Genomic DNA, 18,659 nt, shown 5'->3' with positions numbered 1-18,659 from the left:
TGTGCATTGCCCAATTCCAGCTAATCATCAAAACACTCGTATAGGCTACAGTGTTTACTCAGAAGTAAATCCCACTTACTCCAAGGTAAGTGAGGTTAGGACTGCAGCCTCAGAGGCACTGAACAATATCCCTGTCTTGTCTTGAAGACTGTAACAATGAACATTAGCACATGAATTTGTAAGAATTCTGGCTATGTTAAGAATTAATGCTGTAAGTGTATCATGCTAGCCCATGAGTTTGCAACATTTTGTAAGTTCAGTACAGTGGCACCTCAGGTTACAAACACCTCAGGTTACAAACTCCGCTAACGCGTAGTACTTTGGGTTACAAACTTTGCCCCAGGATGAGAACAGAAATTGTGCGGCAGCAGGAGGCCCTATTAGCGAAAGCGCACCTCAGGTTTAGAACGGTTTCGGGTTAGGAATGGACCTCCGGAACAAATTAAGTTCGTAACCAGTCTTCGACAAAGTCAGACAATTGGTCCATGTAGCTCAGTATGGCCTCCACTGACTAGCTGCCTCTTCCAGGTTTCAGTCAGGGGTCTCTCCTAGCCCCACATGGAGATGCCAGTCATTGGACCTGGAACCCTCTAGATGCAGGGCAGATGCTCTACCTGGGCCTTTTGACACAATGTCTCTGAATGCAGTTCTTATTACCTTGTAAGTAATGCATATGAATGACTTGTGTGTTTAATAATGATACTGCCACAAGCCTGGTGCTCTTTTCTTATGAGGTATGTGATGGAATATGTGTCCATCACAAGCCTCTCCAATTCTTTCAGCTCTGGAAAGCCTCCAGAAGCATGAAGGCAAATTGTCTCTGTTCTAGAGCTTTCTTACAATGTATATCACAGTGCTTTTGAATGTAAGTGTTTTGGAGGATGCCTCAAATTTCTGTACAATTATGTCCAAAGTTGGTCTTCCTACCCATGGGTTGTCCGTTTCAGTAATTTAAGGAAATAATTAACCTAGCTTGCTTAGATTCTTCTTGCTTAACGTCTAGCTGGGCCTAATTTCTGCTGAACCTAGAAACGATTTCACTCTCCCCTGGCCCTAGAAGCGTATCCCTGACTCAGCGGTTTCATCTGCCCCCTAAAGTCCAGTCTGGCAATTACAAGTGTTGGGGCATGCTGGAGACTTAACAAGATTTATTGCAGCAAGCATTTGTGGACTAGAGTCTACTTCAGCAGATGCATATTCAACCGTTTCATCTGGTAAAATGAGACACTGGTCCACAGAAGCTTATGCCATAACAAATCCTGTTAGTCTCTAAGTGCCACAACATTCTACTGTATTTTGCTGCAACAGACTAGCACAGCTATCCCTGTGTGAAGTCGCTGGTCTGGCGGACAATGTTTGATTTAGCATTATTTGCAGCAGGTTGTTTTTTTTTAAACTAACTAGAATAGGAATGCTTGTGATTGGAGCATGGCCTGCTTGGCCCAACATACAGTACATCACAGAACAAGCTTGTTGGCCAGCCTCTTCTAAATACAGACGGCTTTCTCATCAGCCACAAAAACAGTAACAAAACCAGGCCCAGCATAGCAGGCACAATTTGCTGATCTATGAAGGTGGCACAACTCTTACTATAATTCTAACCCCATATAATCTCAACCAAAATCCTTCCAGATGGGTATCCCCCCCTGCCCCCACCCATCGATTTAAACTGGTGTAAACCCTCACATCTTCCCCGGCAGATTTCCTGAGTTAAGGCAGCTCTTTTCATTTCAGGGCAGCACAATATACTGGTTTTAAGAATGCAATGTGACCCTTAAGACACTGACTTCAAATTTCACTTCTATCCATGAACTCCCTACAACTAGGTGGCTTTAGACATGCCACTGTCTCTTAACCTCCCCTGTAAGAACTTAGCAATACTGACTTTTACTAGATTGTTAAATCATACCAGGATAACACATGCAAAGTGCTCTGTGCAAGAAAGGCACTATATAAAATGCTAATTAGTTATTGCTGGATTAGGTTTCCCCAGCTCAGATGTGCCAGTCAAGAAATACTTGATTTGGCCTTTTGACCAAGGTTTGGTTGGGGTTTGGGCACAGGTTTGCCTGCCTGCTGTGGGATAGGCCAGCATCTTTTTTAGGTGTCTTTGCCATAAGGGTACCGCTAATTAGGCTATAGAGAGAAAGCAATACCCAACCGAGAGGATCTATAAATAAATAAGAAATGTCCTCCAGAAGGGCACCCAGATACCGCACAAATAAATGGGAGGAGGCGTGTAATCCTATCATGCTCTTCCTCCTCAGGCCCTGCCTGAGTTAAGTTCCCCTTGTGGAAAAACCAGACGGCCTTAAATGTTTGCCTTTATATTGCGGGTGCTGCATTTGCCCTAGGGCGCGGCAGTCGTGATCCTAAGCTTGGGTTTGCACCTGCGGGTTAGCCTTCAGCTGGGTTTGGGGGGCAGACCAAGTATTTCAAGCAATTCAACTCGGGAGAGAGGGGATTGGGGAAATTCTGCTAACCTTGGCTGCCTTCTCCTTCCTTACCCAGAGGGACGGCTGCTCCAGGTGGCATTATCAGGAGCAAGTGCAGCAGCCGCCCGCCCGCCTCCTCTTTCCCCCGGTGCATCCCTTTGTCACGCCGCGCCAGAGACCCCCCGCGTCTCCCAAAGCTGCTGCTGCTGCACATTAATATGCTTCACCAGCAGCTCTCTTTGCAGGCGGCCAAGCCTGCGCGTCTGTTGCCGCTCCAGCTCCCTCCGAGTCCGAACATGGACGACGCGAGCTCCTATGCAAATCAGGGATCGGAATACCCGCCAATAGCGGCGCGGCTCTGCGCTCGCCCCCGCCAATGGGAAGCCGCCGACAGGCTGGGCTTGGATTTATATCCTCCAGCATCTCGCGCTTGTTATTGTCACTGCAGCTGCGGCTCTCGGGCGGAGCGCTCCGCTTGGCGAGGCGGCGAACGGTGAGGGGAGGGAGGTGACCCCTACGCGCGGCGCTAGCTGGGGGCCGCCGGAGCGCGGCCCGCAACCTGCTCCCTGCCAGTCCGCTCCGGGGTTGGGTTGCAAGGCGGGGTGGCGCGCAGCGGGGAGGGGGCGGAGCTGCTCCGGAACACGCGTCAGGCTCGCAACCTGCGTTCCCACGTTACTTTGCTAACACTCTGTGGTGGCGGTGTTTTTCTCCAGGTCTTTCTCCTCCTCTGCCTGCTTCGCGCCGGGCCTCGGCTTGCAGCCCTTTCAGAGCGCCCCCCTGCCCGCCCCCTCCAGCCCAGCCGCCTGCCCGCGATGTCCGGCCGAGGGAAGTCCGGCGGCAAAGCGCGCGCCAAAGCCAAGTCCCGCTCGTCCCGCGCCGGCCTGCAGTTCCCGGTGGGCCGCGTGCACCGGCTGCTGCGGAAAGGCAACTACGCCGAGCGGGTGGGCGCCGGGGCGCCGGTCTACCTGGCGGCCGTGCTGGAGTACCTGTCGGCCGAGATCTTGGAGCTGGCCGGCAACGCGGCGCGGGACAACAAGAAGACCCGCATCATCCCGCGGCACCTGCAGCTGGCCATCCGCAACGACGAGGAGCTCAACAAGCTGCTGGGCGGGGTGACCATCGCCCAGGGCGGGGTCCTGCCCAACATCCAGGCCGTGCTGCTGCCCAAGAAAACCCAGAGCTCCAAGAAATGAGCCCGGCCCTGTTTCCGAAGGGGAACAACAAAGAATGGGCCGGTGATGTGTCCCCGCCACCCCACCCGCAGGATCCGACCCAGCGGGCACCGGACATTTTCTCCCTTTTCTCTCTGCTTCACTTGGAGCAGCCAGCGCCGGGCAGATCTCTTCCTCTCCGCCTCCTCTGCCTTGGCGCAGCCATCGCTGGGCCGCCTCTGCGCCTCCTCTCCTCGCTCTGGTCCTCCCTGTCCGCCTGGCGCTGCAGCCGCCGGGCTTCCCTCTCGCCCCCGCCAGCCCTCTTTCCTTCCAATGATCTGCACCTCGCTTGGCCCTCCTGCCCTCTTTCAGTCCCAGGGATTGGAGTGGGAAGAGCAGGCTTAAATCATTTTTCTGTGTCGCGAGAAGGGCACGTGCTGCGGGCCTGGTGGCTGCCACCTAGTGCCCTGCAAATTGATTTCTGTATTATTATTTTTCCTCTCTCTCTTCTCATTCTCCCTCCCATCCCCATGATTTATCCCCTAATCTACTACTCTGAAGCTGCTTATACCTGCAGCATCTGTGCAATTAGCTTTTCTTTTCCCTCCCCCTCCCTCCCTTAAAGCCACTATTAATTTTTCGGGAAAGGGGATTTGGAAAGAAAGGACAGTTTTGGAACTAGAAGAATGATTTGTGCATCTTGTTTTTCTTGCATTGGGACTAACTGGAAGAACGGAAGTCGTGAAGCAAGGTGGAAGCTGCAAGCCTGCCCTAGGAAGGCAAGGGACTTGGCAGTGTGCCACCATTTGTGACCATGGAGGCTTTCTGCATCCTGTCTGTGCACCTGTCGGGGAGGGAGGATGAAGGCAGAGCCCCTCCATTCATTACTGTTCTGCACAAATATTCCGTCTACTCTCTTAAAACTGCTCTGTCACGAAGCTCAATACAGTGATGGATGGATCTATCTACCTGTTGTTGCTGCACATCCCCATTCAATGTGATCACAAACTTAATAAAATGTTGGAGGGGGGAGGGGAGAAAAGGAAGCTGCCAGAAAAAATCGTAATGTGAAAAGAGCCACTACTCTTGTCGAGAGAAATATTCATCTCTTCAAGTGCTAAGCTTTTTTTCTCCCCCTTCCTTGTTTGCTTTATGATGAGGTATTGTGTCACTGTATTTGTACTCCATTCCTAATTGTGTGCTCGTGTTAAATTTTGATTTTATTGTTGCAAACCTTTTTTAAAGAAAGGGGGAATCTAGTTTATGAAGTTAACAACCTTGGGCTGGAGGCAAACAGTAGTGTGTGTGTATGAGAGAGAGAGAGAGAGAGAGAGAGAGAGGAAGGTTATTGGACAGTGTCTTCAGTTTCCTAAGGTATACACATCTTGTCCTACTGTCACTTCTGGCCAGACATGCTTGGGGTAGGGTTTTGAATGACGTGAATCATTTGGGCCAGACACAAAAGTGAGATGAGTGCACAGGCCAAGAACAGTAATTGTCTTTCAGACCAACTCTTCAGAGAGGGAAGGCTCCTATTATCTGTCTCTAGCTTTGATTGGTGCTGCATTCAGATCTTCTGAATGCGCTTAGCAGCTTAGCTGGAACCTCATTTTAAGCAAGAGTTCTTGGATTTAGGTCGTATTTTTGTCCTGTTGACGTCAGCAGAGCTAAAATCAAAAGTATTTTAGTATAATGGCTTTTGTGTTTTTTCAGCCTAAGTGATGGTAGGTCTGGAGGTGCCTGAAGCTTCCTTGAGACAGAAGCAATTACGTTGTGTTGTCTGTTCTGTCCTCCTCCCACCCCCATTCCCTTTTGGATTATTAATTCTGTTCTAGACCTTTCCCCAACGATGGAGGTTTGGCATTCTGTATCTTTGTTTTGCACTTTAAAACTATACACAGTTTTTTCCCTGTTCAGAATTTCACGCCTGGTGCATAAAATAGAGTGCAATTGTGGCATCTGTTTAATTGTAATCCTCAATGGATTAATTTTTGGGATTTGGGTTTTTCTAGGGGAAAAAACTGAATTTATACTAGAGTAAAATATCTAGTTAATGTGTTGGTTTACTAAATTGGTGTTTGGGTAACGTATGAGCATGGAAGATGGCCTAGCCAGTCCTGTGGTGCATAGTAGCTATGGTACTCTAGAGATGGTATCGGAGCCAAATCTTGCTTGCTTGCCTAGGTGAAAAGTTTATAGAACCACGTGCATGCAGCAGTGTCTAGGCTATTGAGCAAGTAGAACTTGTAATATTTATGGGCAACTGTGTATGTGCTGTCAAGTAGCATGTGTTCAACCTATCAAGTGAGGTGTAAATCTGTGGATGAAGTATTGTCTTGCTCTGGTTCGACTAATAACGCATAGGTTAGTGGAACTTGGATGCTTTAATACCTGGGTAATGAAGGTGGTTTGTTCACTCCTTAGTGATACCTAAGAGGCAGAACCTTGATCTGCTCCTGTCTGATTTGTCTTGCCTATCTCCCACTGCAGACCCAGGAAAAAAAGACCCATTGTTTCTAAGTTGCTATCTCATTCCTCTGGCACTGGACCAGTGTAAGGCTCTTGCTTTCTTCTAGAATGAACATGGATTGCATAATTGTGGGGAAGAGATTGTTTAAATGCAAATAACTACTGAAAAATAGGAAATGAGAGTTTGTGTTTTTCTGTCTTTTATTATTTAAAGATCAGTATTTTGTGTTCTGTCAAAAGACTGCTTTGTATTTATTAGAAAATGCAGAACTTGTGATACTGGAAAAGTGCAAAACCAATATTCTTATTAAACCGATTCAGTCTTGAATGCACGTCAAAGATGTCTCTTGTCGACGCATCACTTAATTAGCTGTTTGGGGGTTACTGAATCCATGGAAGTTTTTTTGGTGGTTTGAGGTCTGTAATGTGCATTTATGCCCTACTGTCCTGAAAATACTGCTGGAAGAAAGGGAAGGTGGGCAGTGGAAGGTCAAAGGTTTGGTCTAGTAACTCTGACTTGGCTGCAGTCTGAGCCATCTGTCTTTCAGCTCCCATGTTCCCTCTTTCTATCTAATAGCAAATTAAATGGTGTTGATTAATAAATGGGAAATTAATGTCTGTATCAGATCTTAAAGCCCATTTTGCCCAAAGTATCCCTTCTGTGGTCCTGGCAGTGGAGCCCATTTTTAAAATATTTATCTGACTTGCACAACCAAATGCCTCATATCTTCCTCACTTCTCTGGCACCCAAATGACACCCTGATCCCAAGATTCCCCTGCATGCAGAGAACTCTGCACAACCCAAGGTTTCCCATTAACTTACATTAGAAGTGCACTGGGTTATTCCTGACATCAGTGCAACCCATGCTCTATTAATCTGTGTTAGAACTCGTCAAGCATTTATTTGGTGGTGCCCATTCAAAGTTGACATGACTTGCTTCCGAAAAGTGCTAGCAACAGAGTATAAAGTCCTGAGGAAGCCAGTTCAGTTAGATGCAGTATTCAAAGTAAATGGAGACAGGATTAAGCTGTGCGGTGCATTTCTTGCTGGCAGAACTTGCATTGTGCTCTCATGTATTCTCTGTTCAGAATTAATGAAATCTGTTTAGCAATTAACAATTATAACCTTCCTAAGCCCTCATCACATGGCCCCTTGGTATATTTTACTTTTAACTGTGTTTTAAATGTAAAGCTGAAGGGAAGAGAACATGATTAAATCAACAGATGGTAAAAAGTAATATTAGAAAGGGATGTCAGTTCTACAAAGGGGGCTTCGCTGTGAAGAGCTTAGGGTCCCATATGTGAGCATCTAAAAGCCTGCAGCCTCTCTCCCCCTCCCTTTAGTACCTTTCTACCATCTGTTTATGTCAATGGGTAGAGCTGGCGTGTGGGGTTGTGAAAACATAAATGACACTAAAAGGAAATATTGCTCTTGTCCAGAAATGGCATTCCTGACAATAGCAGGTAGCTTGCTCTTCTATCTGTGGGAGTCTATAGTTCAGTTTGCAAGTAACACTAAGCCAAACCATGAATGTATTGATGTCCAGACTGCCAGAGAGGAGAGATTGTGGCTACTTTGTTCTTCCTCTGAGCTAAGCTGTGATTTAGTTTAGCATATTATCCAAACCCAGACTTGTAGTTTGCCTTGCTACAGACAAACGAGGAACTGTAAACCAAAAGGAAGCCTTGGAGTTTACTGGAGCAAGACAAGCCATGAGCCTGGCCTGCATTGGGATGACATGCTAAGCTAAACCATGACTTTGCTCACAGGGGCAGGAGCTAAGTGGCTATGATCTCCAGGAATCCCGATGGTCTGGCTTAGCATGGTGTATGAACTGTGTCTGTATAGTGCTTAAATTAGTGGCACAAATGTGAGCTTTTCTGCCCTGTCATAAGTGTCACCATTAACTCTTCCCTTTAATGCAGATGGAAATGAATGAATGGTGGAAACTAGATTCAGGAAGAGAATGCAGGTGGCAAAGTGTGTGGAAAAGCTTAGAAGTGACTTAAAAGCCGCAGCCTTTATATCCATTTTGGAAGATAACTTTGGATTGAGGGTGAAGACAGGAAGTCTTGGTGATCGGTCAATTCAATTGTACAGTATTGCTTAGAAACATAAGTCATTGCAATATATAAGGATCTTGGTGAACAGCATTAATAGCCACTCTACAGAGGACCAAAAAATAAAAATTTATTCTAAGTTTATTAGATTCCCAATAGTGAACTGAACAGCCGTCTTTAACAAACTGGGGATATGCATTTAAAAGGCCTTCCACCCATACTATAGAATACTGTTGAAATCTGATGTGAGCCGCAGCAGGTAGGTCAGGACCAGTACTGTGTTGCCACACGATGCCTCTCAACACATTATTTAATATAGCACTTGGATTGAAAAATGTGCTTCTATAATCCTTAAAACAGTTTAAGGTAGTGGACACAGAGCTTGTGTAAAAGGAATGAGAGATCTTCAACATAAAAAATGTCTCCAAACTCCCAGCGGACTCTGCTACCTGCTACTCTTCTGTTTGAACCTGTAGCCTGAGAGCCTTGCAAATTATAGAAGGGAGTGCTGTGGTTTTTCCCCTCTGCCTATTTTTCACGTGCCTGTTTCTGCTTCTTGGAAATATCCTTGCAGTGAATGAGGGTAATCATGGCTCCTTTTGGAAAAGGTGAAGTCATTTAATGTTTCCCTTCTCTTGGAGAAACATACCATGCTGCTACAGTGGTGGTTGTAGCTACCTGCACTTAGATATAACAGGGGTAGCCAGAGTGGGGCCCTCCAGGTGTTGAACTACAACTTCCATCAGCCCCAGCCAGTAGTTCCAAGGTAATGGATGGTGGGAGTTGTAGTTCAACAGCTGTAGCACATGGTGTTCTCCCCCCCCCCCCGTGTACAAAGCCCATAGCTTAAGTGTGGCTTAGTTGGATGCTGCTGGTTAAAGCTTGAAAAAGTTGAACTGTAAGAAATGTGAAAATACCAGTTCACAAAAGTGAAAGTATCTCCATGCATGATTTGAATAAAGTCTATCAATATAGTTTGCAGGGGGGTGCCTTGCTCCTTTATGTGCATTGGGTTGTGAAGCTGGGAGAATATCTTAACATCCTGTCTTCTTAAGTAGTTTATCAAGATAGAGGTTTTTCCTGAAGTGCCAAAATCTGGCCCACTGCAGTTAGTTCTAGGCCACAACTCAGGCTATATTTATTATAAGGATCTTTCTATGCCACTAGTTTTATCTGGACATTTAGAATAGTATTATCACCCTTTTTGTACAATTTGGATACCCCTTACAGCGGCACACTTGCTATGTATTATTACATTCTTCAGAACTATATGGTGGTGGTTATATTTGCATGATAGTGAGTTCTGGCACCTATTAGGGACCATTTCATGGTGGGTGATACATTCTCTTACCCTCCCCCTTATTTGTAAACCTGAACTGTGTGCTGTGTGTTTTATTTTATGTAGAGGATTCCTTGTGGACAAGTGCAAAGATTAAAAGTGTAGGAGAAAGTCAGGCTGCTCCTTCTACAGGCTTGGTCTTAGTTCCTGATCCTAATGTGCTCAACTCTTGGAGCTCCTTTAAGTGTTCTCCAAGGGGCTGAAAGTTAGACCATAATTTAATATGTGGGGTGACATTTGTAGTTACAAGGTTTGTATTAGCAGGGCCCCACTCTACTGCACCGTTTCTGCCACCCTAAGCAGGTGCCCTTCAATTCCCTTAAGGTTATATACTTCCCTACCTGAGTAGCCCCATGGCAAGATCCTGCAAAAGCAGGGCTGGGGCTAGCCCAGCTTCCCTCTCTCCCAGGCAATATTCTCCCTAGACGACCTTTCCCCTATCCCAGATGGCACCGGGGTACCAGCCTCTGCCGTTCATTTCCCACTTTCACCTCTTCGTTTGCTGCGACTGCCCCTTCATATCGCCGCCACTGACAGGTAGCGAGCCGCGGAAGGTGCAGCAGTGAAGTCCCTTTTCCAGCTCTGGGGTGGAGCTCTTGTTTTTCTTGCAGTGCAAAGCGGGCCACTGGCAGGAAGGGTGGGTGAATATGCAACTACCGCCCAGCATCATATGGGATAGTTAAGAGCAGCACTGACTATATATATAGTCACATATAGTTTTTAGCTTAGGTAGTGAGCTACACTGCAGGGCTGTTGTAAGCCACTCCCGCCCCTTACGCTGGATAAACGAGAGGGCGGGTGGCAGAATGCAGCGGTAGCAGCTCCGGAGAGACGATCAATTCACGACTTAGTTGAGCACTTTGGTGCCGCCTCCCCCCTTTCAACCTGCTGTCTGCGAAAGGAGTGACGCTACCGGTGCAGCCGAATGGCTTGACGTAACCGCCCCAGCCAGCCAACCAGCGGGCGTTTCCCCACTCGTGCGCACTGGCGCCCGATGACGTAATCCCCCATGTACGCAAAGGCTAGGCTCGCCCCCTAGAGGCTTCTTTTTAGCAAGGTGCATGTGCGGGGTTTTGGAGGGGAGGAACCGCCAAACCAAAGGATTGCCTCCTCCCTGGAACGTCAGGTCCGGCAGCCGGACTCCGGCTCGGATTTTTATGTGGACGACGACCTCCAACTTGCAATACCTACTACGATATGGGTGAAAAGTGACCAAGGGCAGAGTTTTTGATAACAGGGCAATGCAATGCCTGCCGGCCTTTGCAGAAAATGGAGCTCAAATCAGAGAGGAAAGAGCTCGTTTGAAATGATTGACACGCCCACCTCCGGAAAACTCCACACCGGCAGAAAATTAAGCGGGTGGAATGCGCATCCTTCCCCCCCCCCCCGCACAAGCTACAGCCCCCCCCCCGCCTGGTACCCAGCCTCCTCCACCCTATAGCCGCACCCCCATTATCTCTGGTTATTCCGACTAGGGCCACCTTTTTCCTCCTTCAGCGCGTGTCAATTCTAACGCCCCCATTTCCCACCCTCCCTCGCCATTTTCATTTGCCTCTTGCACACTTAAAACACACGGAGGAAGCAGCGAGTGAAAAAAAGCATTTTAAACGATTTATTGAACAAAAAAAACCAAAAAACACAAGTGCGGAGGGGAAAGGCTACCGAAGGCAAGACACCATTGAAGGCAGTATGATGATCCTCCACGAGAGGAGGGAGATCCCCTCCGATCCCCACCTTCCCTAGAACTGAGCATCTACGCATCCCGCCCGGTAATGGCTGTGCAGGCCTCTCAAAGGCAAAAACGAAATAAAAAAAAGCACCCCGCCACAATCCCACTTGGTCCCAACCGCTCCCCATTTCTCCCCTCCCTCCTTGCATCCCGAGAAGCGGCTTTTTAAAGGGAAAAGCCCAGACGCCCTTGCAAAGCCGTTGCCATGGCGCCGCAGCGGCATCCGAGGGGCGGCCACGACGGGGAAACTTTCGGAAGGCAGCCAAAACGCCCCCGTGAGCATGGAGAACCAGGGGCAAGCAGGGAAGCGGCACCGCCTATCCTCCATATTTTTCGGGGGAGGGGGGCAGGAAAAAATAAACTATTCCAAATTAAAAAACAAAAGAACCCCGCACAAGCCCTCAAGTCATTCCCCCCTTTATTAAAAAAATAAAATAAAGGGCTGGGGCGAATAACGTATTCCTCTCCCCTGCAAGGAACCGGCGGCTATGAAGAAAAGGTGCGCCTCCAACCCACGCCCACCCCTCACCCCCCAAAAAAAAGAAAGCTACAGAAACGAAACCGGGTAACATGGCTGTGCTGAGAGCAATAAGTCACAATGTCTGGAGGCTCCACAAGTCCAGGGCCCCCTGCCCTCTCCATCTGCGCCCCATTCATTTCCTGCTCTTGAGCGCCTTGGGCTTGGCCGTCTTCTTCACCTTCTTGGCGCTGGGCGAGGCGGCCGTCTTCTTGGCGGCCTTCTTGGCTTTCACCTTGTCCTTCTTGGCGGCGGCCCCGCCGGCGCCTTTCTTGTGCGACTTCTTCTCCAGCTTTTTGCTCTTGGCCACGGGCTTCTTCTCGACCTTGCGCGACGCGGGCACGGCCACCGCCTTCTTGTGCGACTTGGCGTGCGAGGCGCCCCCGCCTCCTGCTCCGGCGCCCCCTTCTCCGCCCTCCAGCTTCTTCCTGTTGAGCTTGAAGGAGCCGTTGGCGCCCGTGCCCTTCACCTGCAGCAAGGTGTCGTTCTGCACCAGCGCCTTGATGGAGTACTTGAGGTAGGTGCGCCCGTTCTGCTGGTCGAACCAGGCCACTTTCTTGGCTTCGTTGTAGATCTTGGCCAGCGAAGAGCCGTTGCGCTCGCCCAGCTTGCGGATCGCCTCCACCACCAGCTGGCTGTACTTGCCCGGCTGGTTCTTCTTCTTGCTATTTTTCTTCTTCTTGGAGGGCGACAACACCGACCCGCCGCCGCCTTTGGCTTTCTTGGCGGCGCCTTTCTTCTCCGGAGCCAGAGGCGCCTCTTCCGCCTCGGCCAGGGGCAGGTCGGCTTCTTCCAGCTCAACAGACATGCTGGATAAAGCGGGACGGCGCTCTCCTCAAGAGAAAAAGACCAGGCTCGTGTGCGCGCTCAGTTTGCACAGCTCGCCTCTGCTCCGCCCGAGAGAAAGCCGTCTGCCTGGGCGGGCTCCGCCACAGCTCTTTATATGCGCCAGGAGCGGACCACGTTGAGAACAACAACAGGCAGCGAGGAGGCCGGCTCCAAGTTGTGCTTTTTGTGGCCCCTTCGGCGAGCTCTCCCGCCCGCGTCCGGCGGCCTAGGGTCGGGCTGCCGGCGCCAGCGGCTGCTCCCGACGGTGCCTGACGGAGCTGCCTGGGCGCCGCAGCCTCCCGGGGCTGGGAAAGGTTCCCTGGAGGCGATTTTAAGGGCGCACCCTATGCTGGGGGAAGGCAGAGGATGGGGGCGCCCTGTATGGAAGGCTCTGGGGGCCCCCGAGGGATCCGCACGGCACGGCCAACGTGCGGGCCCGGTAGAGAAGAGGGCGCCGCGTGCCGCTGGCCAGTCGTGGGGCGCCGGCGACCCTCGGGGGGGTGACTAGCCCAGGGTTAATTTGTTGCAACTAACACACTGGACGCCCTCACGTGGTCGGCTGCAGCAGCAACGGAGCTGTGGAGCTCATTCCAGGGGGGTCCCCGCCCGATCTGGAGGGGCCGTGACTCAAGGGGTTGCGGGGCTCAGAGAGGGCAGGATTTGGCCGCCCAGGGATCCTCGGTTGTAGGGCGGCAGCACCTTCCAGTTTGGGCTAGAGGGGGTTGCAAGCCCTCCCCCTACCACGCAGGCACTCCCGACGGAGGCGCGTTTAGTCTCTAGTATGAAGTGGTATGGAAGGGCAAAGGGGCGCTGCTATCTGTGCTGCTTTTGGGGGGCGAGGAGGCGCGAAGTATATTTACCATAGGAAATGCCCAAATTGGTGAAACAACCGATGAAGCGAAGGTCGGGGGGGGGATTCTTGAACAACCAGGTGGAGGAGCCTGCAGAGAAGGCGTTGGGTGCCCACTCACTTTATTGCTTTTGAGTTTGTATATATTTATATTTGCGAGTTCATTATATCAGCCTTGGTAACTGCTGTTAGATGGGGTTGGGGTGGCCATGTCTCAACTTGGGCTTCGTGCGGGGAAATGAATATGGAGGATGTTTTCAGGATCTTGCCACTTGTCTTTAAAGACACGGGTAACATTGCAAGGCACCCGGAGATAAGAGGGTATGTGAAGTCTAGCCACGAGAAGTCTCTCCGGGCTACTCAGCACCCCACTTCGAGCTACCCAGAGAGGGGGCGGCGCCCTTTAGTTTCTGGTTAAAAGAAAGCGATAATCGGAGGCGTGCAAAACGGGGAGAAGATCAGCGCCGCGGGGTGGGGGCGGTTTGGTGCAGCGGCTCCTTTTCAGCCAAGGCGCACCTTGGTTTTTTCCCCCCTTTTCCGGATTTGATTGGAAACAGAACGGGTGGCAAAGGACACTTCCTTCGGGGAGCAGCTACTGGCGGCAGGAGGCATCTTGCTCCGCACGCGGGATGCCATGGATTTATCCCGCCTGCCAAGTCTCCTTCCCGCCCCCCAATTTGGACAGAATTTAAATTCCCTTTTACCCACGTTAGCTTATAAGCTATCTGAGAGGGCGCCCGATCCGGACGCATTTAAATAAGGGGGGGGGCCGCATATGCTCCCCCATAGGAAGGGGGCTGGCAGGGAAAGGGGGGGCGGGGCGGCACCACCTCTGCTTTAGAAGTGCAGACAGCCCTAGCCAGTGTTGCCAAGAGCACTGTGTAAAATGTGTGTGTGTGTGTAGGAGGGGGACGTTTCTTTTTATATTGGGGGGTGGGGAGAGAGATCTTCATGCAGGGAAGAAAACGAAAGCAACCCAGCGCGGTTACTGAAGGCAAGGGAGCTTTTTAGCCACGGAATCCGCCTACTCCATCAAAGCCTCTTCTCTGCTGCCACCTTTTAAAGCTGCTTCACGATCGCTCTGGGAGGGAGAGAAGCAGGCGCGTTACACCCACTTTCAACTGCATCCTCCTACGCAGGAAAAGTTACCCCCACCTTCCTTTGCCTTGAATCTGATTTGCTTCTTATGCCAAAAGGGAAAGGGGGGAGGGGAGGCAATTCAAACCCTCGAGCTCCGCAGCTTGCTTTCTCGCTCCCCCTCCCACTTTCGATAAATCTGACACCCGTCCTCCTCCTCCTCCTCCCATGTCTTATTATTTTCTCCGCCATTTCGCTCGCCCTGCCTCCCTCTTGCACGGCTTTAAAAAACAGCAGTTCTGTGCAGGAGGTAAAAACCGCGCTCTGGGGAAGAGCCCACCCCGTAGACGTCTTGCAAAGCATGTTGGGATGAGGTGGACCTCGGTTTACCACACAGCCTCTTCTGCTCTTAAGCAAAGGATCGCTTTTAAACCCATTGGTTATGCCTTAAAAGAGCCAGAGGTTTCTATGTAGATGTAAAAAAGCACGTTGGTGAACCGTGGGGATTTTATTTTTAAAACCTGCAAAGCTGAGACCATATCACCACACTGCTTCTCATCTAACTTTTGTTTGAGAAGCAGAGTTCAAATCCCCATGCATCCAGGTAACTACCGACTGGTCAGTTTGACATTGATACCAGGACATTGATACTAGAACAGATAATTAAACCATCCGTCTGTAAGCACTTAGAAAGGGAAAAACCCAGCATGGGTTTCTCAAAAACATGTCATGCCAGACAAATCTTATTTCTTTTTTTTTATGGAGTTACAAGCTTGATGCATCAGGGGAATACTGTGGACATGGTGTATCTTGATTTCAGAAAGGCTTTTGACAAAGTCCCCCATGATGTGGAGAAGCTGCTAAAGTGTAGGCTAGACATGGTAACTGTTAGATGGATTTGTAGCTCCTTGACTCACCGAACCCAGAGTGCTCACTAATGGTTCCTTGTCTCTTGGAAAAGTGACAAGTGGGATGCCACAGGGTTCTGTCCTGTGCCTGTTGCTGTTCAACATCTTTATAAATGACTTGGACAAATCAAGGATAAGATAATCCAATTTGCAGATGACATGAAACTGGGAGTGGTAGCTAATGCTGCAGAAGACAGAATCAGGATTCAGTATGATCTTAACAGATTGGCGAACTAGACCTAAACTAATAAAATGAAATTCAATAGAGACAAATGTAAGGAATAAACTTAGGCACGAATAACCAGTTGCAAACATAAGATGGGGAACACCTGGCTTGCCAGTAGTACATGTGAAAAGGATCTTAGGACCACAAGCTTAACATGAGTCAACAGTGTGATGTATCAGCAAAAAAAATAATGCTACTCTAGGCTGCATCAACAGTAATGTCCCAGTCAAGGGAAGCAGTAGTTCTGCTCTGTTCTGCCTTGGTTGGATTACACCTAGAGTACTGCATCCAGTTCTGGGCACCACAATTTAAGAAGGATGTTGACAAGTTGGAACGTGTTCAGAGGAGGGCGACCAAGATTATCAAAGGTCTGGAAACCAAGCCTCGACAGCCTTACAAAACTGAATTCTGCACTTTTCCCCAGGCTCTGATGGAATCACAGTATACACACATCCCCAATAATAGGGAGTACAGTGTAAAATATGGAAATGCTAAAGAGCATCAGCCTAGAGGTTGGCCAAATTTCCACATGGAACCCAGTAGAGAAAAGGGAGTGTTAATAAACAAGCTAAAGAATTACCAACCCAGTGTGGTGTACTGGTTAGGAGCGGTAGTCTTGTAATCTGGGGAACCGGGTTCGCTTCCCTGCTCCTCCACATGCAGCTGCTGGGTGACCTTGGGCTAGTCACACTTCTTTGAAGTCTCTCAGCCCCACTCACCTCACAGAGTGCTTGTTGTGGGGGAGGAAGGGAAAGGAGAATGTTAGCCGCTTTGAGACTCCTTCGGGTAGTGATAACATGGGATATCAAATCCAAACTCCTCTTCTTCTGACCAAGGCAATAGAGTAGGCCTGTTACTTCCCTTGAATGGCTTCCATAACTTCCTAGCCCTTCTTATTACATGTGTTAAAGATGCACAGCACTCAGAAGTTTTAATAAATTTTATTCCAAACTGCTTTGGGGCTAGTGGCATTGGTGATTTGGAATACATGGTCAATCTAAGAGTTTACCGCTCTGTCAATGCATTATTAGCTCCTGCTTTTGCCTTTTTGAACCATAGCAGCTTTGCATGTGTGCGGAATTGACAGAGGACATGCCCAGTTGCCATGCATCGCAAGCCTTGTTAGAACCCAGAAAAAAAAAAATTCAGTTGATATGCAGGATATCATTATCTACTACACTCCTATGTCCTATACAGGACATTGCATTCCCCCAAACAGGCAGACTCCCAAGAAAAAAGCTAACCTATTTTGTCTAGTCTTCCAACTTCCAAAAGATTCTAGCTGATATTTAAGGATACTCAAGTGACATCATTATGGGGAAGGCTATAGAAAATCCAAATTGTTCTATGCCTAGGAGAAAGGAATTCATTATAGACCAGTTACTAGAAATGAAATCATTAATATGAACTTTTCATTGAATCAGCTGGTCCAAAACAGCTTTTGATCTAATAAAAGGAATCAGTTGGGGGGAGCCCTTTTTGATTATTACCTCTGTACCGCCACCAACTTCCACCCTGTGGTTTTTTTTGGGGGGGGGGGCTTTGAATCAGCAAAACTCTCTTCTGTTAAGAGATGCCTCTGCTGGACCAGAAACCCTTCCCTGGGGTCCAACCCACTGATGCTAATTCAAGTCATCACAGAGCAAATATGAGGTTTTCTAATGAGGGTCCATCAATATGCTTTTGAAAGAATGTAGATCGAAGACAGTGATCAGACCATTCCAATTTCTACAGAACTATGGTATAAGTGAGAGCAGGGTCCAAAGCAAAATAGCCACTCCAAGTTCAGCAGCATTTTCTAACTATACTACAATGGCAACAGCCATTCCCTGTATCACAGCAGAAGTTTCCTGAAGGTATATTGGAGGGCAGCTGTCAATGGTTTAAAATCCTAAAGTGAAGACTTGTTGCCATGACAATTTTATAATTCGCAAGCATTCTTGGTGTTCACAACACAGAAATTAATAGTGGGCTCTGCTATGACATTTTCAGTTCCTCCTGGGTTGTTTTGATTTGTCAGCCCTGGGAGGCCTAATGTTACAAGATGCGGTTTTGAACAAGTCATGCTTTTCAAGTGGCAATTTAGTTTGATCAGTGAAGTACGCTTGAAGATACTGAAGCAGCTGGCTACACTGAAACCTGCAACGGCAGAAAAGGCTGTGCCATCGCAGCGCAGCTATGAAGTAAATCAGCTGCAAAACTCTTTTGGAAGACAAAGAGAACATTTCTGAGAAGAAACCATAGACCATGAAAAAGGCAAAGAAATTTAGAGGAGCCCAAACCATATTGCAACAACCATAGCACATATCCATTTTGTGCCATTCATGTACCATATAGCCATGGGTGGATGTTTTGACAAGTGAAAGAAACTAGCTGCACAGGCAGAACAAGCGTACAGCAATCTGCACTGAAAAAAACAGTTCTCGATCTACCTTGTCAAAGGCATAAAGGTGGGACATTGCAACAATCCTTCTGACAATAACCATACCAGAAGGCCTGTGCATACATGGTAACAGAAGAGGTTACATTATATACTGGCCTAGATCATCCAATTATTCCTGGCATTGGAGGTGAGCACCATCACTGAATGCCCGGAGGATAAAGAACAGCAGCAGCTCCTTGAGAAATGTTCTAAGCCTTTCCCGCTATAGAAGAATTTTACTCTGAAATACTACCAATTAACTGTGTTTGCTTTCTAGAGCTCAAGGCTTTTTGAAAATCACATTGACCTCATACACAACCCACTACCATGAATGCATGGTTTCAGCATTGCCGATGTTCAGAGAAGCAGAAGTGCTCAGTATTTTTATCCATGTTTAATTTTGGAGGGATACTCCACACATGAGATGCCTTGAATCTAACGCTTTCATGAGACATCTATATGGCTAGTGGCCTATATAGTGGTAAGGTTTTGGAGCCAGCTATTGCATTAAAACAATCCGTCCTACATTGTCCAGCAAGGATTTGACCCCATTTCTGTTAAACAACATATACAAACTACAGGAACTAAATATCTGTTCCTTCTGATATGGAACAAGAAACTGCAGTACAACAATGAGAGCTCTATTG

The 18,659-nt window shown here is 48.5% G+C and overlaps 2 protein-coding genes and 1 long non-coding RNA gene across 3 annotated transcripts; 1 reads left to right on the top strand and 2 right to left on the bottom strand.

The window, feature by feature from the left end:
- The first annotated feature begins 2,814 nt into the window (after positions 1-2,814).
- On the top strand, positions 2,815-6,394 carry LOC310671352 (histone H2A type 2-B-like). Its single transcript, XM_083427123.1, has 2 exons — positions 2,815-2,928; positions 3,149-6,394. The coding sequence occupies exon 2, from the start codon at positions 3,248-3,250 to the stop codon at positions 3,626-3,628; it is 381 nt and encodes a 126-aa protein (XP_083283249.1). The 5' UTR covers positions 2,815-2,928; positions 3,149-3,247; the 3' UTR covers positions 3,629-6,394.
- Positions 4,908-9,004, bottom strand: LOC310671353. Its single transcript, XR_014507977.1, has 2 exons — positions 8,171-9,004; positions 4,908-7,740 (listed from the first exon to the last, which is right to left on the bottom strand). It is a non-coding gene; the product is annotated as an uncharacterized lncRNA (long non-coding RNA).
- A 2,040-nt stretch (positions 9,005-11,044) lies between these two features.
- H1-10 (H1.10 linker histone) lies at positions 11,045-16,516 on the bottom strand. Its single transcript, XM_083419107.1, has one exon. It carries the CDS (start codon positions 12,507-12,509, stop codon positions 11,838-11,840), a length of 672 nt encoding a protein of 223 aa, XP_083275233.1. The 5' UTR covers positions 12,510-16,516; the 3' UTR covers positions 11,045-11,837.
- Positions 16,517-18,659: the final 2,143 nt, after the last annotated feature.

This window comes from Podarcis tiliguerta (genome assembly GCF_965153285.1).
Source record: "Podarcis tiliguerta genome assembly, chromosome: 2".
Taxonomy (NCBI): domain Eukaryota; kingdom Metazoa; phylum Chordata; class Lepidosauria; order Squamata; family Lacertidae; genus Podarcis; species Podarcis tiliguerta.
The sequence above is the reverse complement of the archived record's forward strand: the minus strand, read 5'-3'. Positions and strand labels throughout refer to the sequence as shown.

Coding starts and splice junctions, on each gene's coding strand:
- LOC310671352 (XM_083427123.1), top strand. CDS start 3,248: ATGTCCGGCCGAGGGAAGTCCGGCGGCAAAGCGCGCGCCAAAGCCAAG.
- H1-10 (XM_083419107.1), bottom strand. CDS start 12,509: ATGTCTGTTGAGCTGGAAGAAGCCGACCTGCCCCTGGCCGAGGCGGAA.